Source organism: Artemia sp. Qi Xiang Cuo, chromosome 12 (genome assembly GCF_049724085.1).
Source record: "Artemia sp. Qi Xiang Cuo chromosome 12, ASM4972408v1, whole genome shotgun sequence".
NCBI classification, from domain to species: domain Eukaryota; kingdom Metazoa; phylum Arthropoda; class Branchiopoda; order Anostraca; family Artemiidae; genus Artemia; species Artemia sp. Qi Xiang Cuo.
In genome coordinates, this window is record NC_142805.1 from 59,001,458 (window position 1) to 59,026,335 (window position 24,878).

The window sequence follows — 24,878 nt, forward strand, 5'->3', positions numbered from 1 at the left end:
TTTAAAAAGAAGAAACGTCAGTGAAAAGTCTAAAAAAGCTGAAAACATATGGCATCCAAACACCTTAAGAAGGCGCGGCTTTTCACTGAAAGTGCTGTTGAAATTTATCAATTTTATTTTATTACTTAGCAATTATTATCAGTTTTCAGTAGTAGGCAGGGCCATATTGAAAAAAAGAAAAAGAAACGTGGGCGAAAAAACAGCAAAAATAAGCTAAAAACACATGGCACCCAAATTGCTTAAGAAGGCGTAATTTTCCATTGAAGGTGCTGTTAAAATTTTATGAAATTTAGCAATTTTATTTTATAACTTAGCAATTATTACCAGTTTTCAGTAGTAGACAGGGCCACATAAAAAAAAGAAAAAGAAACGTGGGTGAAAAAGCAGCAAAAATAAGCTAAAAACACATGTCACCGAAATAGCTTAAGAAGGCGTGATTTTCCATTGAAGGTGCTGTTGGAATTTTATGAAATTTAGCAATTTTATTGTATTACTTAGCAATTATTATCAGTTTTCAGTAGTAGGCAGGGCCATATTAAAAAAAACAAAAAAGAAACGTAGACGAAAAAACAGTAAAAATAAGCTAAAAACACATGGCACCTAAACAGCTTAAGAAGGCGTGATTTTCCATTGAAGGTGCCGTTGAAATTTTACGAAATTTAGAAATTTTATTTTATTACTTAGCAATTATTATCAGTTTTCGGTGGTAGGCAGGGCCACATTAAAAAAAAGAAAAAGAAACGTGGGCGAAAAAACAGCGAAAATAAGCTAAAAACATAAGGCACCCAAACAGCTTAAGAAGGCGTGGTTTCCATTGATGGTGCGGTTGCCTTTGGGAATCGCCATATTCTTAATTTTTGAATATTTTCTAACGATAGGCGTAGTCAAGTTTAACTAATTAGTTTTGCTTACTTATTTCCAGAATCCAACATGGCAATTCTGACGAAAATGTGAAGCTTCACTAAAAACCTCACAATTTAAGTCAACAAAAAACAAATCTTTGAAAATCATGTTTTTAAGGCGTGAATACACCTAAGATGAGTCCAGGGGACAAAAACTATTTTCATTTCCATGTTCTTGGCACTTAAAGCATGCAGTTCTACTCAGAGTTACCAAATAGCCCTGCCTTTCAGAATCCAATGGGGTAAAAGAAGCCAACCAGTTTAAATTATTAGGGGTTCGCGTAAAGCAACAGTTTTTGATTTTTTTTTTCAAAATATTTAGATTTTTTTTAGACTATTTTTAGACAGAATATTTTTAGACTATTTATTACATAAATAAAACTAAAAACAAAACACAAACGATAAAATAATATATATTAGCTTACAAATTGAGATTGCTAGGAAACCAGACCAGGGCCAAAGTAGATCAGAATACGAGATTTCAATATTAAGTAGATGGCCATAGTGCATCAAGTAAGGATGCCAAATAGGTTCTTTCACTATCTTTCCACTGACTCCCATACCGTTTAGAACTGTGACGTTGACAATAGTGGGAACAGAAGAGTAATATATAGGCTGGGTGCAGTAGGGCCACATAAAAGCACACTCTGTCAAATCAATATAACTGTAATGGAATTTATTTAATTATTGATTGATATGTAATTCTTTGCGTTTCCAAGTTTTATTTTGCACTTGTATGTAAAATTTATGGAAATATTTCTCAATAAATAGAAGGTTTTCCATGCATTCAGTGATGTCTATTGGGGTTGAGGGGGTATGTGTTTCCCAAGATTTTTTTTTGTCGTTCCTCTGGGATTTCGAGAAATACCTTTTTTAGAAGGCTTTTTCATCGACAAAATGCTTTTCTTAGTATTTTCACGTAAGAATAATAATAAAAAAAACAGCAAATTTGTCCCCCTCCCTAAATTTTGAAAAATACACATGCTCCTTTCCTCAAATTTTCTCAATTTATTACTGCATGTGTCATCGTTTAGTTTTTTTTTTCTGGCCCACTACAACCTCTTGTCTAAAGGATCACATGGAGGCTGAGAATTAATCTTTTATTACTCAATAATTAAGTAAGTAATAATTTGAGATGAAAGAGCACAACCTTCATACATGGTAATTTAAATTTATTTATCCCTGAATTCGTTGTTAACCGTAATTTTTGTTTGTTTTTATGTGACGCTTACAATATTAGTAACAGAAAAGTAATATATACTCTTCCACGCCCGGGTCCTACTGCGCCCGGGCGCAGTAGTGCCACATAAAGGAACAGTCCGTCAAATCGGTAATATAGTCAAATCTATCAAATCGTAAAATCGATAAATATAGCTGAAATGGAGGCAATAGTTAAACATTGACTGATATATGCTTCTTCGTGTTTTAATTTTTATTTTGCATTTGTATGCAGATTTGATAAAAATATTTTTCAATAAATAAAAGCTTCTCCATGTACTATCATTTAGGCCTTCCTGACTTGCTAAAAACCCACGTCTGAGGGATCAATATCCCTTGCAAATATTGCGAATTAATCTTTATTTAATCAATAATTGAATAAAAACTAGCTTGACGGGAGGGAGCAACAACCTAATTTGTGGTAATTTCCCATTATTTTAAGTTTGAACACATTGTTAATTATACTTTTTGTTCGGTTTTAGGTTACATCGACAATAGGATCAAAAAAGTAATATATCGGCTAGGTGCAATAAGGCTACCTAAAAGCACACTCTGTTACATCTATACAGCTGAAAAAAAAAATGATCAGTAAGGCTGTGTTCTGACGAAAGCCAAATTGCACAGTCTCGGAAACGCACAGCCATAATATAATTTTTACTTTACTGAAAAAATTCAAATGAATGTGCATTGTCAGTTTAATATATGCTGATATATATTCCAAAACCTTAGTTAATTTTTGGTTTCTTAAACTTATAAAAGTGAAAACATTTAAAGAATTTTTTCAGTAAAGTACAAATTATATTCTGGTATCTGCTCGTTTTGAATTTGACTCTGTTATTTATTTTAATTTTTGTTCGTTTTGGGTTTCATGTATTTATTAACACTGATCTGTGGTAGTTGTATGCTTGGTAGATTATTTTATTCTATTTTTGGTTTAATGGAGTTCTATACTTTTTTTTGAAAACTTTTTTTTGTGGAAAAAGTTCTTTTTAATTAATTTCTGTTCGTCTTATATTGACATGGTCTTTTTCAGGGATAAAGAAAAGTACTAGTTTGAATCTTTACGGTTTTCCTTGAAGAATTTATAGTCTGGCCTGCTATTTATATGCTGGAGAAACTTTTTCATCAATTTTTAACTACATAAGCTCTATTGAAAATCATGACACAAATAGTAGGGTTTAATTTAGTCATATACACCCTCTAGTTAACCGGATAAATAAAAGTTAATACCATTCCCCCAAAAATATATAATAGCTCTATCACAGCCTGGATACAATTACACTTTCGATTTAATAAAATTATAAGAACAGGAGTAGTAATAGAAGCAGCCCCAAAAATTTGAACTTAATACCCTCAGTCGTTCTGGTGTATTGCTGAGATGTCTTATTGGCAACCCTAGAGATATAGTCCCAATAACCCTAGAGATATAGTTACTTGGCCATTCAGCTATGCTGAACAAAATGGCTATTTTAAAATTTTGATTGGAAGTTGCTGGAAAATTATGAGCTAAAAAGGAGGGCTGATTGCCCTCCAATCATTTTTGACTCTTAAGAGGGTACTAGAACTTTTAATTTTCAATCAAATTAGCTCCTTTAAAACGTCAATGATACTATCAGCTATGACAGAACATCGCTGCCTATATTCTTATATGCCCTACAGGGCTTATATATCCTTTTAATACCTGCATGCATATAAGTTTTTCGTTTAATTGAAACTCTTCCTAAACGTCCCCTAAAAGTTTGAAATTGATGCCATTAGTGTCGTTAGTTACAGTAACCGTAGAAGCGGCATTAAATGAATACGCGCAGTGTCTTCTAGCTAGCTCAAAATCCAAAACCTATGAAGGAGGAATTTTCAGAGAATATTTCTGTTATACGGATGACAACCTGCCATCCATATGCAGGTTGTCAAAAGGGCATATCAGCAATATCTTAGGAACATTTTCGCCGACTAAGGGATGTTGAACTAACCAAAAGGCAATATTTGCATCATAATACTAATGCTTCTACACCTACAACTACTGCTAAGTTTACTATTACTGATACCACTACTACTGCTACTAAAGTTAAGACTACTACTATTAACTGTACTCCTACTGCTACATATAACTACTGAACCATTCAACAATGCTGAAAAAATTGATGTCTCAAAATTTTGTGAATATTTGTCATGGGAAATGATGGGCGTGGGGAGGGGTCTCTCAGATCACATTGACTCTTAAAAAGGACACTGCAGCTTCCAATTTAGAACCAAATGAGATTCATCTGAATTTAATATGACCACCCATTCCATAAAAACCTTATATGCCTCCAGGGTATACTTAAAGCCCTTGCCCCAGGGCTTTAGGAGGTTGCGCCAACCCTGGAAGCATTGTTATATGTTCTTTGGACTATTTAAAACAAAATTGCCATCGCACAATTTTAATAAAATGCATTTGGTGAAAGGAAGGGTAGTTGGATGGGGGGGGGCTACGTGACCTCCATCACTATTAACTCATAAAAGGGAACTAGAACTTCCAATTTCCACCCAATGAGTCACTTCTTAAGCTTCTACAATCATCCCTTCCATTAAAACTTCAGATGACCCAAGAGTGAGACTTACAATCCTTGTCTCCAGGCTTTGGCAGTTGGTGACAACCCCAAAACCCTTGTTATACGATCTTTGAACTATTTTGGAGGAAAGGACTGTCTCAAAATATCCATTGGATACATCTCAGGAAAACACTACGTGTTTGTGTGTGTGTGGGAGGGGGGGGGGCAGCTGCGCTTTGATCGCTTTGATTCTTAAAAGAGAGCACTAAAACTTATGATTACCAATCCAATGAGTCCCCTCCAAAGCATATACGACCACCCTTTTTATAAGAACCTTATATGAGGGCATAACTGACAACCCTTTCCCTGAGAGCTGTAGGGGGCGGGGGAGTTTGTCTTCCTCACAGACATAATTTCTGAAACCTTCAACTACGACGAATAAAATTGTTATCTCCGAATTTAGATTGGAGGTGTTAAGGCAAATGCTAGCAGGGAGGGGGGGGGGGGCTGTTTGCTCTCAAATCACTTTGACTCTCAAATCACTTTAAAAAGGGCACTATATCTACCAATTTCAAATCAAATAAGCTCCATCTGATAATTAAACGACCGCGCATTCAATAAAGACCTTACATGCCATCATAAAATAACTTACCACCCTATACTCAGGGCGCAGGGGGGGGTGTCATCCCTACAGACATTATTGAGGATGAATTTGCAATCAATTTGAAATTCTGAAAAGCTAATTGATTTAAAAGTATCAATAACTATATTTTAGGCTTCCCAGTTGCAAAAGAAGTAATGCCACACGGTGGCAGTACTGGATTCAACCAAGTTGATTCGCTTTATTTGTAATGAAACTAGGCTATGTTTGGTGAGTCGTTGTTTAGTCGGGGTAGGGTAGATTCTTAAAGTACATTTAAATGGACAAACTGCTTACTCTTCACGAGGCTTCAGATAAATGTTGAAGGAGGTAGGGTGGTGGGAGTATGAATTAATTAAATTGTTTTGCTATACAGCAAAAATGTTACATTCTCATTTCTACTAGCAGAGAGGTGGAAAAGGCAGGTCATCATCATCCCCGCCAGGAAATTTTTATTTGGGGTGGCAAATACTGCAAGGAACTTAGTTTTCAGCAATTTTCCATGGTATTATTTTTTTCTATTTCTGTAAAGTACTTCAATGTATTTAAACAAATCTATGTAATGTATTTATCGATAAGAAAATCCTATTGTAGAGGTTAGGATGGCTTCAGTTATATAGAAGATCAAAATGCTCACAGAATTTCCATCCGTACAAACAATAATACTCCTTTTCTTCCAAACAAAATTCTGTAGTAGTAATATTTACAAGGACTTATTACCAAAATTACTGTTCATCGCCAATTTTTAAGTATATTCAAATTTTATCCAAAATTGAAATTGAAAATTTAAACATAGGACGGTACTAATACACATACAATTACTGATTTGCACGTTTTAAAAGCAATTAACCAGGGATTTAAGGGAGAAGTGTCTCAAATTATGTCTTTGGTTAGGCCTGGGTATGATATGGAAAACGATCAGAAATTAAAAAAAAGAGCTTTTCAACTGAGAGCAAGTAACAGATTTGAAACCTATTTGAAAAGATTATTCTTTATATGAAGCGGGCTGTCTCCTCCTTAGCTCCTTACTCTTTACTGTGAAGTTTGGCTTTTTTCCACATTTTAAAGAAAATTTGCAATTGGAAAGATAAGATTTTTCAAAGCACTAAGAATACTTTTGTTTAATGAGCAAGGTGTTGAAATGGGGGCAGTCCCCCTTATATACAAAGTAATTTATATTTGTTTTAAGTTACTGTAGTTGAAAATCCTTTTCTATTTGTTTAATTACATTTCATGAAATTGGAAAGTTTTATGAATACAGTACTTTTGGTACTGCAGAAAAAACAATCAATATTTCAAAGATCTCTGTTTGGATTAAATAAAAAAAAACAAGTTTTTTAAACTGAAAGTAAGGAGCAACATTAAAGCTTAAAACGAACAGAAATTATTCCGTATATGAAAGGGGCTGTCCCCTCCTCACCGCCTCGCTCTATACGGTAAAGTTTTTATTGTTTAAAAAAATAGCGTTGCGAGAAAGAGTCTAACTTTAGCGTAAAGAGCGAGGCGTTGATGAGGGGACATCCCCTTTCATATGCTTAATAATTTCTGTTCGTTTTAAGTTTTAATGTTGCTCCTTACTTTCAGTTTAAAAAACTTGTTTTTTTATTAAATTTTTGAACGTTTTGAATTACTGCAGGTTTTGATTTTGGCTCAGCGTACATGAATAGTTAAAACAAAATTTGCATATTAATTTTACTTTTATTTGGTTAAAGGGCTTTCTCGAAAGCTGTTAAATTTTATTTACGAACGTTTTTATTAGTAATAAATATACATAATTACGAATTAACTTACGTAACGAACTTCTATATTCATATGTTTTAATGCGTATATTAGGGGATTCGCCCCCCTAGTCAATACCTTGCTCTTTCCGCTAAAGTTCGAAAAGATCGTTAATTTGAATAAATAGCTCTTATGAAAGTACTAAAAAAAAGCGAGGTATTGACTAGAGCGAGGTATTGACTAGAGCGAGGTATTGACTTAAAGAGCGAGGTATTGACTAGGGGGCGAACCCAATCATATACGTAATAATTTCTGTTTGTTTTAAGTTTTGATTTTGCTCCTTACTTTCAGTTGAAAAACTTGTTTTTTTTTAAATTTAATATCTGATCGCTTTTTAAATAATGGTGGGAAATCCGGCGCCCCCTTCTTAGCATTGTTCCTTCCCCCATGAAAACTTCCTCTTTGGAAAGATCCTCAAAATAACCACCGACCCCCCCCCCCACTACCAGAAAAAATCCCCCTGAAAACGTCTGTATACTTCCCAATAACCACCCAATATTATATGTAAACATTGGGTAAAGTTCATAACTTTCAGCCCTCCTCCTGGGGGCTTTGGGGGATTAAGTCATCCTAAAGGACAAATTTCTTATATTTTCGACCATGTTGAAGAAAATGGCTATCTCAAAATTTTGATCGGGTGACTTTGGAAAAAAATGAGCGTGGGAGGGGGCCTAGTTGCCCTCCATTTTTTTGGTCACTTAGAAAGGGCACTAGAACTTTTAATTTTCGCTCGAATGAGCCTTCCCACGATATTCTAGGACCACTGGGTCAATACGATCATCCCTGGGGAAAAGAAAAAACAAACAAAAAACAAATAAACACGCACCCGTGATCTTTCTTCTGGCAAAAAATACCAGAATTCCATATTTTTGCAGATAAGAGCTTGAAACTTCTACATTATGGTTCTCTGATAGGCTGAATCTGATGGTGTGATTTTCATTAAAGTTCTATAGCTTTTAGGGGGTGTTTCCTCCTTTTTTCGAAAATCAGGTAAATTTTCTCAGGCACGTTACTTTTGATGGGTAAATTTAACCTTGATGAAACTTATATATTTGAAATCAGCATAAAATTCTGATTCTTTTGATGTATCCATTGGTATCAAAATTTCGTTTTTTAGAGTTTTGGTTACTATTGAGCTGGGTCGCTCCTTACTTACAGTTCGTTACCACGAACTGTTTGATTTTGATGAGTAATCACACAGTTCGTGGTAATGAACTGTAAGTACGGAGCGACCCGGCTCAGTAGTACCCTAAACTCTAAAAAACTGAATTTTGATACCAATTGATATATCAAAAGAATTTGCTTATTATGCTGATTCCAAACATATAAGTTTCATTAAGTTTACTTTGACCCATCAAAAGCTACGAGCCTGGGGACATTTGTCTGATTTTAGAAAAAGGGGAAAAAGACCGCCTCGAAGTCATAGAATTTTAATGAAAATCACATCATCAGAATCAGTGTATCAAAGAACCCTACTGTAGAGGTTTCAAGCACATATCTGCAAAAATATGGAATTTTGTAATTTTTGCCAGAAGAAAGATCAGATATGCGTGTTTATTTGTTTTTTTTTTCTCAGGGGTGATCGTATCGGCCCAGTGGGCCTAGGCCGTCGATAGATGGCTCATTCTAATGGAAATAAAATATTATAGTGCCAATTTTAAGTGACCAAAATAATTGGAGGGCAACTAGGCCCCTTCCCACGCCACCTTTTTCCAAAAGTCGTCCAATCAAAATTTTGAGATAGTTTTTTCTTCAACATAGTTGAAAGGCCCTATAATCATATGTTTTTAGAGATAAAATGACCCCCTTCAGACCCTAGGGAAAGGTTTTTAAGTTATGAAATTTACCCATTGTTTTATTTGTTATTGGGAATATGTATACCTTTTTCGGTTGGGAAGCGAGAAAATTTCTAATCGGAGGATTTTAGACGGGGAGAATTCTCCATGGAGAGGGAAGTTTATAGGGGTGAACTTTTCAGGGGAAATTTTACCCTTGGTGAAGTTGCCACAATTCCTAAACAAAATTTCTTTATATGTCTTGCTTCTTCTTTACCGATTCAGTTTTAGGCGTGGAGATGTTAAGGATAATTGTTCGGGGTAAATATTCTCCAGGATTGAATGGCCCAGAGGATATTTCTGTGGGGAGGGGGAATTTTCCACGGAGGGGGAGCCAGGTATCCTGGCGTTATTAAAAAAAGATCAGGAATTCAATTAAAAATAAACAAGTTTTTTAATCATATACACAATAGTTTCTGTTTGTTTAAATTTTAATGTTGCTCCTTATTTTCAGTTGAAAAAAACTTTTTTCATTTATTTAATGAAGCTTAGAGACCAACATTTTTCTAAAGGCAATGAAAAAATTATGTCAATTAAAGTAAAAGTACATAAAAATGAAGTTATTAATTAAAAATTAAGATATAAACTCCCAGCATTCAGTTCTGTTGAGCAATGCCGAAGCGTTGGACGGATATTTTTTACCAATATCGACAGCTTTGAACTTAGTTATCAAACACCCAAATATTTACTACCCTTAGACCCAGTTGCTTATAAAGAGTAACTCATTATCAAAGTAGTTTGTTCAAAGTAAAATACTAAAACTAAAATTAAGAAAATCAAATAAATTTTTTTAAATCAATATTTTCAAGTTAATATTGAATTCCAAAAACCAATATACTTGACAGCTTTATACTTCATAACTGTACAAAATTAAATCTTTATCAAAGCGACAACTAGATAAGTACAATTATTCATGGAAAAATAATAAAACACAAAAACGTATCCGTTCAGGGGGAAAATACAAAAATTCCCAGCGTTCCGCTCAGGGCAAACTTTTCTGATTATAGTGGCTTCATATATCAGCTCATGGGTAGTCTGGCAATGCAAGCAAAAGTTGACGGTATGCTTTACCGAAATCTTGACCCCAGTAAGCCAAACCTGAATCTCCTGGCAAAGGCTGATCTAAAGCAAAATCTGGGAGGGGGGGACAATGTTACAAGGGCACCAATGATTGACCAAACTGACAATTTTATTTTAAAAAAAGAGTAAAAGAAGAGAATAACAGAATGAGGGGACCAAAAAAAATCTTGAGGAGGAGAAGAGGGGTACCCCCAGTCCCCCTGGATCCACCCTCTTCTTCTCGTCCCGAAGCCACGATTCCAACATACCAAGAAAATCATCAGGTTTAAATATATATATATATATATATATATATATATATATATATATATATATATATATATATATATATATATATATATATATATATATATATATATATATATATATACATATATATATATATATATATACGGATAAAATATACACATACGATATACATATACGTATATGTGCAAGGACCACCTCATGGGTCCTTAGATGGCTCGCACTTCATACTAAAAAAATAGAAACAAAACAAATAAAGAAAATGACATCGAGATGAAAAGCAAGAAGGCTCCAAGGCTCCTGGACGGCAGGAGCAATGCAAACAACATTTTTTTTAGCTCCGTTTTCCTCTTATTTACGGTTTTCTTCATTTTTAAGATTCCAAATCATTTACAGCCTATGCATAAACACATGTGTGCATACGCACGCATTTTTGAATTTGTGTATATTATGCTTTTATAGCTAAATAAAAGGTGGGGTCATAAAATTACCAAAAACAGGTCAGTTATATAGGAAATTTCCAAAAAACTGGTCAAATTACCAAAAACAGGTCAGTTATATAGGAACGCAATGATTAAATAAGTCTAACCATTCTTTAGTTTTCAACGGGCCGTATCCGCATTGCACCTCTTTTCGTAGCCTTTGTGTCTGAGCAACAGATTGTTTTTTTTGTTTTTTTTTGTCAAGTCTAGAAGATTTTTATATACTTGTCTGTTAGTCAGTGCACACTCGAGAATTTGGATCTATAAAATCAGACGATGACCTGTTTATTGATGTTTGTATGCGGAGACAATTAGCTTCGGCTCAGTGAAAAACTGCATTGTAGCTATATTTTAATAAATATTAAGTTGGTATTTTGGTTAGATTAGGTTACATTTTGCATGTAGCTCCACTATACTCAACCCCCCTAATGCAGTGGTGGATCCAGGGGGAAGGCGAAGGGGGCGCGCACCCCCTAACGTAGTCTAAAGTAGTGTAATTTACTTAATTAAAGCAAGTTTGTGTTAATTAATCTTGCTCCTAACGCAAGTTTAACGGATCAACCTATTTTGCGCCTCCCCCTTAAAAAATACTGGATCCACCCCTGCCCTAATGTGCATATATACAGCCCAAATTATATATATCATATCTATCTCCGAAGCGTCTCAGTTGTTTCAGCCCCGTACCTGTAGATCCAAATTCTCGAGTGTGTATTGGCTAACAAACAAGTACCGATTTTGACATCACTAAAGATAAAACTGGACGAAATTCGATACTTTAACCAAATAAGAATGGAAGTACTTAAATTATTATTACCCGAAGTGAAATATAGAGTTTAGATTATGTTTAATCCATTTGCATTGTTTTCTTTTATAATAATTGCAGAATTCTTCAGCCACAAACTTCTGGATGTAATCCTCAACAAGAAGTCATTTCTTATATCGTGTTCAATATGCTTGATTACATGATGATGCGGTAACAAAAAGTCAATTTTATAATGACGCTCTATCTTGAATTATCTCGAAAATTTTAAGTCCAAAGTAGGAGTCTAGTGCCATAAAAAGCTGCGTGGGGAGGATCCATAGATAAAGAGGCCCCACCTATTAAGACTCTGGAAGTCATTGCTTTGATGCCATTGGTAAAATTTGTTGACGTCAAGTTCATCAGCATTAAGCGTTCCAGTCCCGCTGGAGTCTTATTCCAGTGATACATCTTTTCAAAGGAGGATTTTCAGTCATTTAAGATGATTCTTCGTCAATTTGTTTATGAGTAATCACTGTCAAATGAGAATGAATAGCAACTTAGTTTACAGTTCTTGTGGTGACAATATAGTTATCAGGCCTCTCAAACTTACGGGGCAGATTATAGTGCTTATTTTGGAAATGGCCCTGGAACTACTGAAGGAAATCATATTGGATATATACCAGATACAACCGTAAGTGATCCAAGAACCCCAGTACAGGAAGAAAATGCTCATAGTGATAATGATAGCAGTGGAATAAACTATACTAGCCTTGATTCAAACCATTATACACATCAGGGTAGATTCCCCTCCCCTGTTACAGCTGCAACAGCTACGAACCTGTCCAATTTGCATCATGTTGGATCTTCTGTCTCATCACCAGCAGTTGCTGCTATATACCCTAATTCAGAATACTCACATCAAACAAACCCATCTTTATCACCAACGATTGCGCATCAGACCTCCCCCTCTGGAATACCTCATTCACATAGCTTACTTTATGCTCATCATGCCCACCATTTAAACGGGGGGAGTCATCCCACGCACGAAAGTGTCTTAGCGTCTGGGTACGGGTTTATGGATATTAGTCAATATTCCCAAAGACAACACATCTCTGGTTTAGCACCGGCTGGTTTTGGATATCCTTCGCAATTGTCTGATGCAATACGAGACCATTCATGTCAAATTCCGGGAATGTTCCCTTTGCAAGTTGGTCACCCAGGGACAGTGAATTTTAGCCAACATGGACACCAAATAACACATCAAAGCTCACCACAACAAAATCTTCCGCAATATAAATGGATGCAGGTGAAAAGGAATGTTCCTAAACCAGGTAAAATTTTACAAAATTCTTTTTATTTCTTAATAGCGTGACTCGGGTCGTATTCAGCATTTTTGATGGGGGGGAGGGGGAGCACACAAAAACTACAAAATGCATCAAAATTTTGCTTATATGCATTTTTTAACTTTGTACGAGTCGGACAAACATTTCGACGGGTTCGAACCCTCTTTCCCCAAGGCTGTATCCGGGAAAGGGGACTGGGGGTTTTGAACTCCCCTGACCCGAATTTATTGTCCCAAATTCCAGAGGAATGGCCCCCCTACCCCCCAACCGGTGCCATTGGGATGTGGGTACGTCAATTTCTTAGCTAGGTCAGTAATTTAAACTCCCTCAAATTTACCAAAGGATTTCTGTTTAAAATATTTTGACAACATTTTCGGACTGTTTACTATCCATACACATCAGTGAAACTTTGAACTAACAGAGCAATATGAAATAATTAATGAGCTTACTAAGATTCTTCAAACCAACACAACCTTTTGAAATAATGACCTTAAGTACCCTTGTACTGGTGTAGTGGAACGATTCATTCCTACTAATCGTGGGTTATGAGGTTCAATCCCGCACGGTGCAAGGGAATGTCAATAGCGTGGAAATTGTGACTAATTTTTTTTTTCATTAATCATTTTCAATACATTATAGTGTCATAATTAATGTCTCAAAGAGTAGCTTTTTGCCCTTTGTTTAAAAGGGTCCTTGCTAATATAAACAAAATTGTGGTTGGTCACGCTATTTTATTTTTAAGGGTATGACGAAGAGTGATCTGAGGGCAACAAACCCCTCTTGTTTTTTTTAAATATACCCTCCTTGAAACACTCGTATATATTTTAAAATGGTCAAAAGATCTAACAGCTGTACCTCCAGGAATAACAAGCCCTTGGGCAAGGATTGTGTATTATACGAAATGCACCTTGTTGTCGAGAATGATATATTACCACTGGGAAAAGGGGAAATGTTTAATTCTCCATATGTCCGTAAGGGTGAAGGAATTAAGGTGAAGTTTCGGGGAATTTCGCAGGGTAAGACAAAAATTGTATTTTATTACAATGCTGTATTTTGTTAATTACAAAAAAAAAAACTTTTTCGCATGCTGACCAATGGTCTGCGTTGTGCAGGTACCGATGTCCTGATTCGATGCTTTCGACCGGGAGTGCAATGCGTGGTTTGGGGCAAATCATCCAACGCTTCCCATGTTTTCCCCCAGATTTCTCGAGACACCGATTCAGAGCTGTGACTCTGGCTGAGCTTACAGGGTCACACCATTGACCCCCATTCCAAACCAAAAAACCAACGACAACAGGACTCAAACCACTGACCTCAGGGCTTTAACTCTGGAGCGCTAATCACTAATTACAAAAAGGCACTAGATATTTCAACTTCCTTTCAGATGAGCCCAGAGCAGTTCTTTATATTTTTCCAGATCCCTGTTAATGGTGACAGAAAAAAAGAGAATAAAAAGGGATTTAGGTGAGTAAAGAGTGCTTGGGGGTAGGGTGGGGGGGGCAGGGGGGCAGCTGCCCCCCCTAGACCTTCAAATTTACATTAGATATGGCTGAAAAAGAAGATGGCTGGCAAAGCAGTTGATAAAAGGCCCTCCATCACACTATCGACTGCCCCCCCTTTCTAGACAATATGCTGCCTACGCCTATGAAAGAGTAACTTTCCTTATTGTTCAATCTGGAGGCTGTAACCATCCTGTGTTAAGTTTTGAAAATGGCTGTTCCAGTTAAACAATTTTCATTTCATTTCCGACACCATCTGTGAGGGTTTTCAGGCTATTTTTCAAAATTCCTCAATCGAAATAATGGATAACAAAGCAAAGAAAACGTCGTCCACTATCATAGAAACCGTCACTATCATAGGCGCAAAATCTTCATTTCTACGGGAGATACAAGAGCTCTCCGTTTGAATTAAATTAGGTTCCAATATAATATTGACTATTTTGATGTTCTGAAACATGCTTTTAATGAGTTTCCAGGGGATAAGTCCCCATAAATGGTAGGACTTCAGGGAAGGCTCTGCCCATGAACTCCCTGAATGTTGCACCTATGGTCACAATTACTATGGTCACAATGGTCATAATTACTATACCTCAATAAAAAATATCAAACCAAAGTCACCATAATAAACTGAAAATCAAGAATGTCATAACATAGTAGAGCCAAGACAAAAGCGTATTGAAGATTTAAAATACAAACAAACAGAATATTTACTTCTAATTTTAGCTTTTTACTTTTCGTTTTTTTTTACTGGCTAAATATTTCGAGAAGAATCCAGTGAAAGAACCACTGGAATATTAATGTCTCGAGGAGATCGAGTGTCGTAATCGTGGATCATGGATCTAAAATTTACTAAACTATCAAATCATTTTCAATGTAACACCTTTAATTAGGTGCTGTTTTCCTAGACCACACTGCCGTTCTACGACGAACGAATAAACTTTCAAATAGGGATAAATCCATTTATTTGGACAGTGAAAAAACTGGTACAAAAGTCCAGATATTTTGATCACATATACAGCGACTGTATTCAGTAGAAATTTGAAAGTCTATTTGTTAGATTGGATAGATTAAATAGACTCCAATGAATCCTGCACAAAAAATCAATAAATTGGTAAACAAATAAATAAAATGAATTTTAAGAAGCCAAAATTGTTTTGCTATTTATTTGAATAGCCTAAAGAGTAACAACTTCGAGCGAATTTAGGCATCATATTCCACACAATATGAATTGCTATTATAGGATTGAAATCTGACCTTACAGAAGGAGTAAAAGGGATTAATGCATCATCATGTAGCTATGTGAGGTCGTTATAGCCAATCTACAAGTTCAGTTATTCTCTACGACAAACAGTAGAGAGAAAAATGCTTAGAAACCTCCATAAAGGTCAGCGTGTGGGAGCAGCCTTAACATTTCTTGACGCCTACCACACACATAAGATAAGATAAGATTTATTGCTGAAAAATGGCTATCACAAGCCCAAAAGGGCCGAATTCGCACTTTAGCGTCAAATACAGCGAAAAAAGAACAACAAAAACAAACAATCAAACAACAACAGAAAATTATAAAAGGGTCAATGTCAAATACGTAAAAACGTTAAAAACAAAACAAAGTACAAAGTAAACTCATAAAATTAGAAGGTCAATGTCAAGTCAGAAAAAATGCCCCAAAAAAAAAAAAAAAAAAAACGAAAAATTAACAAGGGGATAAATTAGAATTAAAAAAAAAAAAAAAGTTAGTTGGTGACTAACAAACATAAATATAAAACCTCCAAATTTGCAAAATGGGCATTAAAATTAATAACTATGAGGTAAAGAGTGAGTGAGGAAGAGGGAGAGGCAGCGGAGATTCACTGGTTGAAAATGTCAACTATGTAAGGGATAAAAGTTTTTCTATATCTTCAGTGCAAACTCTTATTGGGGCGAGAAGGGGGATTTTTGTTGACACAGAACGCGGGAGGCGGGGTCGAAGGGGTGAATATTGACCAGGGACAAGGGGAGTTGTTCGAGGGTTATGAAGGGCATTGTTAGGAAAACGCAAGGTAATTTTTGCTCTCCTTTCCTTAAGGGTGACAAGGTTAGCTCTCCTAAGAAGGGAAATATAAAGTACTTTACCCTCATTGAAGATAATTCTTAGGCACCTTTTTTGTACTGCTTCTATTCTGTCCGACAATTCAATGGAAATGCCAGGATGCCAAATAGGACAGGCGTACTCAAGGGTTGGGCGTACAAATGACAGGAAAAATACTTAAACAGTGCGATTTAGGGCATTTAAATTTTTTAAGGAGTTTAAGGAGGGAAAATACGGAATTTGCACATTTTAAGAAGTTATTAATATGACAATCCCATTTTAAGTTGCTGGAGTTGGAAACAGCCAGTAGTTTAATGTTTACTACATAATTTTTAGGGGGGATAAGGAAGGAAAAAGAAGGAGGATCTTTGAAGACATCAATACTAAGAATAGTTGACTTTAAAGGGCCAACTTTTATACAATCTTTGTGAGCTTTGACAGATATCATTTCTGAGATGTACATTGGGTTGCTTTTGGAATTTTTGGAACATATCTTTAAGACAGTTATATCATCAACGAATGTCCATCTATCTGGAAAATAAACACCAAGGCTGTATATCATTCTAAGGAACAAATCTAAACCTAAGAGGGTTCCTTGGGGCCCACCATTGTAAATTTGGAGGGGATCAGAATATACATTCAGGTATTTCACGGCTTGTGTTCTGTTTGAGAGGAAAGACGCAATTATTCTAATTAAATAAGGTTCAACTTGAAAGTCATTAGATAGCTTTTCTAATAGTATATTGTGGTTGATTAAATCAAAAGCTTTTTGTAAGTCAACAGCGATAACATTGAGCCAGGTATTGGGTTTTTCGAGTGTGTTGCATATTGTGTCCATAGGGTGAACAAGATAGTGGGTAGTAGATGTAGAGCGTAGGTTTCTGAATTGTCTTTGGTCAACATTTGGGATTATCTTTAAATTCAACAACTCAGCTAAAAAGCTTTCATATAACTTCGAAAAAACTGGAGTATGAGTAATGGGATGGACACCATCAAATCTTGATTTTTACCTTTCTTTTTTACGGGAGTAATAAAACCTAATTTCCAACAATTTGGAACAATTTCCCACACCCACCCTACAGTCCCGACCCAGCACCGAGTGATTTTCACTTGTTCCCGAAGATGAAGAACTGGCTAGCGACACAGCGTTTTGTTGACGACTACGAGCTCCGGGCGTGTGTCACTGAGTGGCTGAGATCGCAGACGGCGGATTTCTATGACGAAGAAATTTCGAAGCTTGTCCACCACTACGCTAAGTGCCTTAATTTGTTTGGTGACTATGTAGAAATGTAGTATTTTAGTAACTCTTTCAGATGTATATAATAAAATATTTTTCTTGTACCTAGTTTTTGTTTTATTACAAAACGTTCCCTAGTTTCTGAATAGCCGTCGTATCTTGCCATTACTGGCTCTGAGAATCAAATACGGTTAACGTTAACTGCTGGCGAGCGGTGGGTGGCTCACCACTCTATTTTGAGGGACGAGAGTTGCTTTCCCCAACCGGCATGAAGCTGACGGGTAGGCATTCTTGGATGGGGCAAATAATATTGGACCCCTCAAACTACCAAGGAAGGCTCTTTTACAGAGGTGAGAAAAGAGATAGGCAAGCTCTATCTCAAGATACCACGCCCAAGGGGGTAGCAATAGCCCAGAGATCATTGATACTTTTTTTATTTGGGAGGGGGAGGGGGGGCAATGGCCTTTTATGACTTGAACATCAACTCTGTCTTGTCAGTCTACCCACAATAGCAATAAAAATACTAAATTAGGGAAATTCAAAACGACAGGAATAGATAATTTGATGACAGAGGGTAAGGTAAAGGATATAGCAGTGGACTTCACACTCCCTACCGGTGGTGCTGATCTGCATTTCATGGCCCTTCAGCCAAGAAGTGAAATGGGAGGTTGGTGACCAGCCATCCTCTACTTTCGCACACCGTTCCCGTTTACCATCCCCAGATTTTTCCAGGTACCCATTTAGAGCTGGGTCACCTCTGGCTGAGCCTACTGAGTCACGCCACTGACCCTGTTCCAGACAAAATAACGAACAACACCAGGACTTGAACCCAGGTCTTCACGGACGAAGCATTTCAAGTCTAGCGTGCTAACCACTCCGCTAGGACCGCTTTCCAAATTCTGATATAGGAAACAAATTTCTGTTTATAATTGATGGAAGAAATAGGAGAAAATTGAGGAAAGTAAACCTTGAAGCACATGGCAATAAAAACACCCCTCGTTGATAACTAAAAAGTTGTCTCTACATCTAATACAAACTATTCGTCTGATTGACCAGTAGCAAATCCACCCAAAACCATTTATTTTGATAAATTTTCGAATTTGAAAGAGGGATTCAAACTCTTTGGATTCCATTTGGCATAAACCTTCGAACCATTTTAATTCAAAAATGGCTCCAACAAAGATTGAAATCCAAATTGTGATGATTAAATAATCCACTTTTTGATCTACTGGCCTTGCGCTTTGAATTACAAATGCCTTACAGAAAGAATTAGAAAAAAAAGACCCGTGGTGAAATCCCCCTTGTGAACTAATCGAAATAGCAAAAAAAAAAAAAAAAAAAAAAAAAAAATAGTTTCATTCATATAAGCAAGGCTATGTTTAATGGAATTTAATGAGAGCTTTCAGTTTAGTGCAAGTCTCATTGTTCACGATATCTGAAATAGTAATTTTTACCATCTAGTTTATATTAAAGTACTAATTGAAAACCTATATAAAAGGAAATAATAACAACATGGTTTAAAAAGCTGTTCAAATCTATGGAACAGGGTAGTCAGTGCCAAAAGCCCTAGAAGAAGACTCGAGCAAAAATGAATGATTTCCTTTTTTTCGCCAAACCTAAGACTGGTTTCCCGTTAAACTGGAGGTAAAATTTGTAAAGCTAAATTTCCTTAGTTGAAGTTAAGCTTCTACAGGTAAGGTTAAACTAAATACAACCTGGATTTGACACAAAATGCCTATTAAAATCCGCTAAATAAAGCCTTTCTGATAAAATAACAATATGGCTTAAAACACTGTGTTTTCAAAACCAAAACTCCCTATAAGCACACTCGAGCCAAAATTAATGAATTTCATTCTCTTCTCTAAAGTTAAGACAGGTTTTCAGTTAAACTAAAGGCGAAATTTATAAAGCTAAATTTGCTCTGTTAAAGTTAAACTCCTATAGGTAAAGCTAAACTGGATAAAACCTGGATTCAACTGAGAATGCCTATAAAAAACCACTAAATTAAGCTTTTGTGATAAATTAACAATGTAGCTTAAAATGTTGTTCACATCAATTGAACAGTTTTTCAGAACAAAGCCATAGAAGCACACACGATCCAAAATTCGGAAACTACGTTTATGTGCCAAAGTTAAGACAGGTTTAAAGTCAAACTGGATAACATCATTTGCAAAGTTAAACTTGTTCACTTAAAATTTAAATTTGGACACGCTAAGACGAAACTGTATAAACTCTGAAATAAACTGAAATTACCAACGAAAATCTCTAAAATAAAGCTTTACCAATACAATAAAAATATGGCCTAAAATTCTGTTTAAATCAATGGAATTGTGTTTTCCAAACAAAAAGCCTTAGACACATATTTTTTGAAAAGTTTTTTTTGAGTTGTTTTTTTTTTAAGAAGAAGAGGGTTTATTAATCAACAAAAAACACAAGAAAACCCGAAGAAAAGCTTTTTTTGGTAAATTACGGTTTTATTTGATTTATTTATTTTTTTTTGTTTTAGAAGTGCCATATATGCTATAAGAATCAGTATTGATGCCGTGTTGTTAGCCCGTCGGTGGGGGCTATAGTTTTGTTAATTTATATAGGAATATATGTGTTGGAAGTTGGAGCTGACCTAACGAACCGAAAGGTTCCTCGACACTTATTGTCGTAAATAAAATGATGCTCCAGAAAACTATTCGGTACCTCCCATCACCAATCCATCAACCAAAAAAATCCAATACTTTGATTAATTTAATAAATAAAGAAACCGGAGAACTTTTCATAAACCCTAAAACAATGGTCTTTCAGCAACCTTCGAAACTCACTCAGGTTTGATTCCTGTATAATATTCTGAGGCAAACTGTTCCAGGCAATAGGGCAAACCTGACGCAAAGAAGACTTGGATCGTGTAGCAACTACTCAGGGATTTCTAAACTGACTTGAACTCCTTGTATTAAGCTCGTAAACACTTAAAACCGATGAAGAAAAGACCGCACAAGCACTTGGGCAACGAACTATTTTGGTACTTCTACATAAATAAAGCATTATAAAACTTCATCAGATCAAAAATGGGTAAAATCTTAAGTTCAAAATAGCTGGAATAAAACCGATATTTAGGAACTTCTTTTTTTGCCAATCTTAAGACAAGTTTTGAGTTAAATTAGACACAATTTTTAAAGCGAGACTAACTGAAACTGACGATAGAGGTCCATTAAATGCGGATGGAAATGAAATGAATGAAATGAAATGAATTGAAATGAAATGAATTGAAATGAAATGAATTCCATTGCATTGCGGATGGAAATGAAGTGAGAATATTTGTTATTGTTGTAGAAGGTAGTTAAAATGTCAATACTAACCTGATGAGAAACTCTTGGATGGACTAAGCAAAAGTATATAATTTGCATATGCAATCCAAGAAGTTTCTTTCTTTTTTTTTTGGTGAATTGGGGTTCCCTGTGAAGGGCATTAAAATGCAAGTTTCAAGCCAATATAGGAAATATTTGACTTGGCCCTGTTTCCTAAGACCGTGCCCACAGCCTATTTCTTGTGAAGGGGGCTCCCTTGGCAAAACACCTTACGGGTATAAGTTTAAGTTGTTTGAAGAAAAAGAGTTTTTTTTGCCCTTTTTCAGGGGACTCAAAATTGTTCCCTTAGACACAGAATAAAACAGATAACAAGGAATTTCTATTTTTGCCAAAGTTAAGATAAGTTTTAAGTTAAATTAGAGAAAATTTGTAAAGTGAGACTAACTGAAATTAAATAAAGCTCTGCTGGTGAAAATGAAGTAACAACATTTTTTGTTGTTGTAGTAGGTAGTTTACGAAAACAAGCAGAATGAAAACATAAATATATAAGTTACTTACTCAGTTCAATTTCACTAAAACTCTAACAAAAGAATTAATGTTTGAATAGCATATTTAACTTACCTTGGGCTTAGACTTGCATGAGGCTTATAGGACATCAAATACTGGTAAGCTCTATAGAGATCTAGCTTGCCGTGACCTTGTTCAAACATGGAAACACCAGGCAATCGCCTAGCAGAATTGAGAAGAGTCTGTTTGATACTTGCAGGATTAACTGGCTTACCCTGTTTCAACCCGGCACTGAAAGAAGATCACAAACAGATATAAAAAAATGTCAGTACGGCTATGACCGTACTTATTTCATTTATGTATTTTTTTTTCAAGCTCAGTATGTTAAGTCGTCCCCGAATGGAGTTTGGGGGAAGAGGTCATAAGAAAAGATTTAAAGGAGATTAGAACTTCTTGGGAGAATGGAAAGAGGAAGACGTTGAATAGATTGAGATGAATGAGGCGTGCGCGCAGCTGTGTTCGCCTCAGGCGGCTTGGTGCTGGAATAAGTTGATAGTAGTAGTAGTAGCATGTCAATCTAAATGCCTTCACCTTTTTAGAGGAAAGGGGAGGGGTAAAGTGAGGAAAGTGAATTGACTTCATTGAATTCTTCGAAAATAAAGACTTTTTTTTAAAATAGTTGACTATTTTTAATTTGACTATTTTTTTTAAAATAGTCAAAAATAAAGTGAAGAAATAAAAGCAACTAAAGCCGTAATCACATAAATTAACAATTTCATCGATCAATTTTTTCTAATATTTTAAAATATAAACATTATAATAAACATATAGTTTTACTCATTTGTTAGAACCATGGGGGAGAGAGAGCAGTAAAATTTCTAAAAATACCTCAAGATACTTATCCTCCTTCTCCGAAACCCTCCCATTGCAACATAAACGAGTATTAACCCTTTACACTAACTACCATTTAGATTTATGTCCTTAATATTTAATTGTTTTTATTAATTAATTAAAAACACTTTTTCCACAAAATACGTTTTTAAAAGAAAAGTAAAGAACTCCATTAAACAAAAATGAGCAAAAATAAGATCAAATAATCTACCAAGCTCTAAACTACCACAAATCAGCATCGATAAATAAATGAAACCCAAAACGAACAGAAATTATAATAAATAACCGAGTCAAACTCAAAACGAGCAGAAATTAACATAAATATTAATAGGAAAGTCCATTTAAAGGATGAATACCTGGACGTTTCGAAAAATTTAAAACTTCGTGGCCCAACATCCGAATACTTTCTCCATTTCACAATACAGGTTAATGTAACTCTAACTGGCATACTACCTTTCCATCGGTAGTATGTTTGGTGAGCTACCCACTACCAGACCACAGATTTATTCTTTTCTTTTTCTTGACAAACTCTTAGTTTTTCAGCCGTTTTTGGCAGAAGCCAGTACATGGTTCCCTGCGGTATCTAGACCATTGCTTATAGGCAAAAAATAGATGGCAGTACTCTACAGATGGAAGTTGCTGGGCTACAACAACCCAGTGCGTAAGCTTTGCTATAGTACGTACCTCCTGAGTCACAGTAGACTGTGAGTCAAAATATCTTATAAGATTATTATTTTTTCACATTATTATTACTATCATTTATATAGTTCAACTTTTTTATTATTTGTGTCTACAACTTACTACTATTTACACATATTATTCATGTGTATTATTAATATTAATGGTGTTCTACTATCGTTATTATTAAATAAAAAAAATATTATTACTAATATTTTCATTATAAAATTAATTGTATAGGCTAGTTGGTATAAAGCAACAACCCAAACTAAAGATTATGCTCTTCCATGACTTTTCTTTCCGCTTCTTTTCTCCGGTTATTGGATTTGGTAAGTGAAAAGCTAAAATAATGAACTCCCATGAATTTCCCACAAGACTCCCCAGACGAGTCCCTTGGGATTAGCGGAATGATTGTTATAACTTTTATAGTTCTATTATTCATTTCTTCACAGTCTTCATTTAGCCTTGAATGTGATAACACCTTTTTTTGGATTTTATCAACTTGAAACTCGGTAGGATCCTAAATTAATTCAGTGACCGGAGTAATTGTGCAACCATTCTGTCATAACATTTCATACGGATTAAAAATGTTGTAATCTACTGACCTAGTTTCTGGACATTTATATATACTTTACCAAAAAAAAATTGTGCTGATTTAAATTTTGAGCAACCCTAAGTGGCAAGCAGAAGAGGGGCAGTAAACCCGAGGCAAGTGCCATTGCACCTGCCGGGAGAGTCTCCCTTAAGCTGCGGGAATGAGATTACGGGGGCTGCCACTTCCCTTATCTTTTGGGGTGATATTTTTTTTGTTCAAGCCAATTATGTCTCCAAAAGTGTGCCCTAACTGTGAACGTTCTTTGGGGAAAGGCACGCTGTTGCAATGCACTAAGTGTTCCAATTTGTTTCATCCCTCTTGTTCAGGGATCACCGTTTCCGATAGAAAGAATACTCCTAACTGGATCTGTTCTATTTGCAAAGCCGCTACCGAATTTTCTAGTGACCCAATAGAGAGTGAGCACCCAAATTCTTCAATAAATATGCTGACGCCACTGAATGCCGTAACCCCTGCGTCTCAAGACCCTCTCTTGGCTGTTAGCCAGGAAGCACCTGTGATTAACGATTCGACTGATAATCATTGCCCAAATGAACAGGTAAAGCGGAATAATTTTGCCTGCGATGATTCTTCTGATTCATTCTGTGATTTTTCAAAAACCTTCGTAATTGCAGATGGGATTTCTCATGTAATTGTGAACTCTGCCCTGTTTTTTATTTGCGATGCATTTGCGAATGGTATTCCAGAAACGGAGCTTATTGAAACTGTGGCGAACTTTTACAGCCTTGAGGCTTTGGTGAATGCGAAAAATCTGCTTTGGAAATTTTCTGGAATTCCTATAAAGAGAGTAATGAGACGTGGCAACGCTGCGGAACTTGCTACAGCAAAAGATATTATGAAGATGGTCACGGATCTTGACCAGAAAGGTTTCAAATGGCCTGTATTAGTGCCTCGCTCATTCAGAGACTGCCCTTTATTAAAATCTGATTCCAATGTACGTTTGGATCGACTTGTTAGTGATTATGGCAGAAAGCTGGAGAAATCCATTACTTCTCTTGAAAGAATTGAACAAGACTTACAGTCCTCGCTGTCGAAGTGTTCAGCCAACTTGGGCTCCCCCTCCCCCTCCCCTGTAAATTCACCAGCTTGGCCTCCACTCCCCATCAGCTCTGATTCAGTAGAGACTATTACTATCGCTAATCCGCCACCCTCGTTACGTGACCCTGTTTCCAGGAAAAATGAATTGGACAAATTCGGCTCGGGCTGTATCAAGCAAATAAAAAAGACCAATGATTTGATTTTTATCACTGTGGCGGCTGAATCTGGGAAAAAGTTTTCTTGTGATCTAAAG

The 24,878-nt window shown here is 35.8% G+C and overlaps 1 protein-coding gene and 1 pseudogene across 1 annotated transcript in view; one reads left to right on the forward strand and one right to left on the reverse strand.

The window, feature by feature from the left end:
• LOC148946343 (membrane-bound transcription factor site-1 protease-like) overlaps window positions 1-24,878 on the reverse strand; it is a 94,412-nt gene that overhangs the window by 25,621 nt on the left and 43,913 nt on the right. Inside the window, exons 8-9 of the mRNA XM_089098385.1 lie at window positions 21,520-21,696; window positions 1,328-1,566 (exon numbers count right to left, since the gene is read on the reverse strand). Of these exons, the coding sequence (XP_088954511.1) occupies window positions 1,328-1,566; window positions 21,520-21,696 (416 nt within the window). The remainder of the gene's footprint in view (window positions 1-1,327; window positions 1,567-21,519; window positions 21,697-24,878) is intronic.
• On the forward strand, window positions 11,977-15,303 carry LOC148946344 (uncharacterized; annotated as a pseudogene).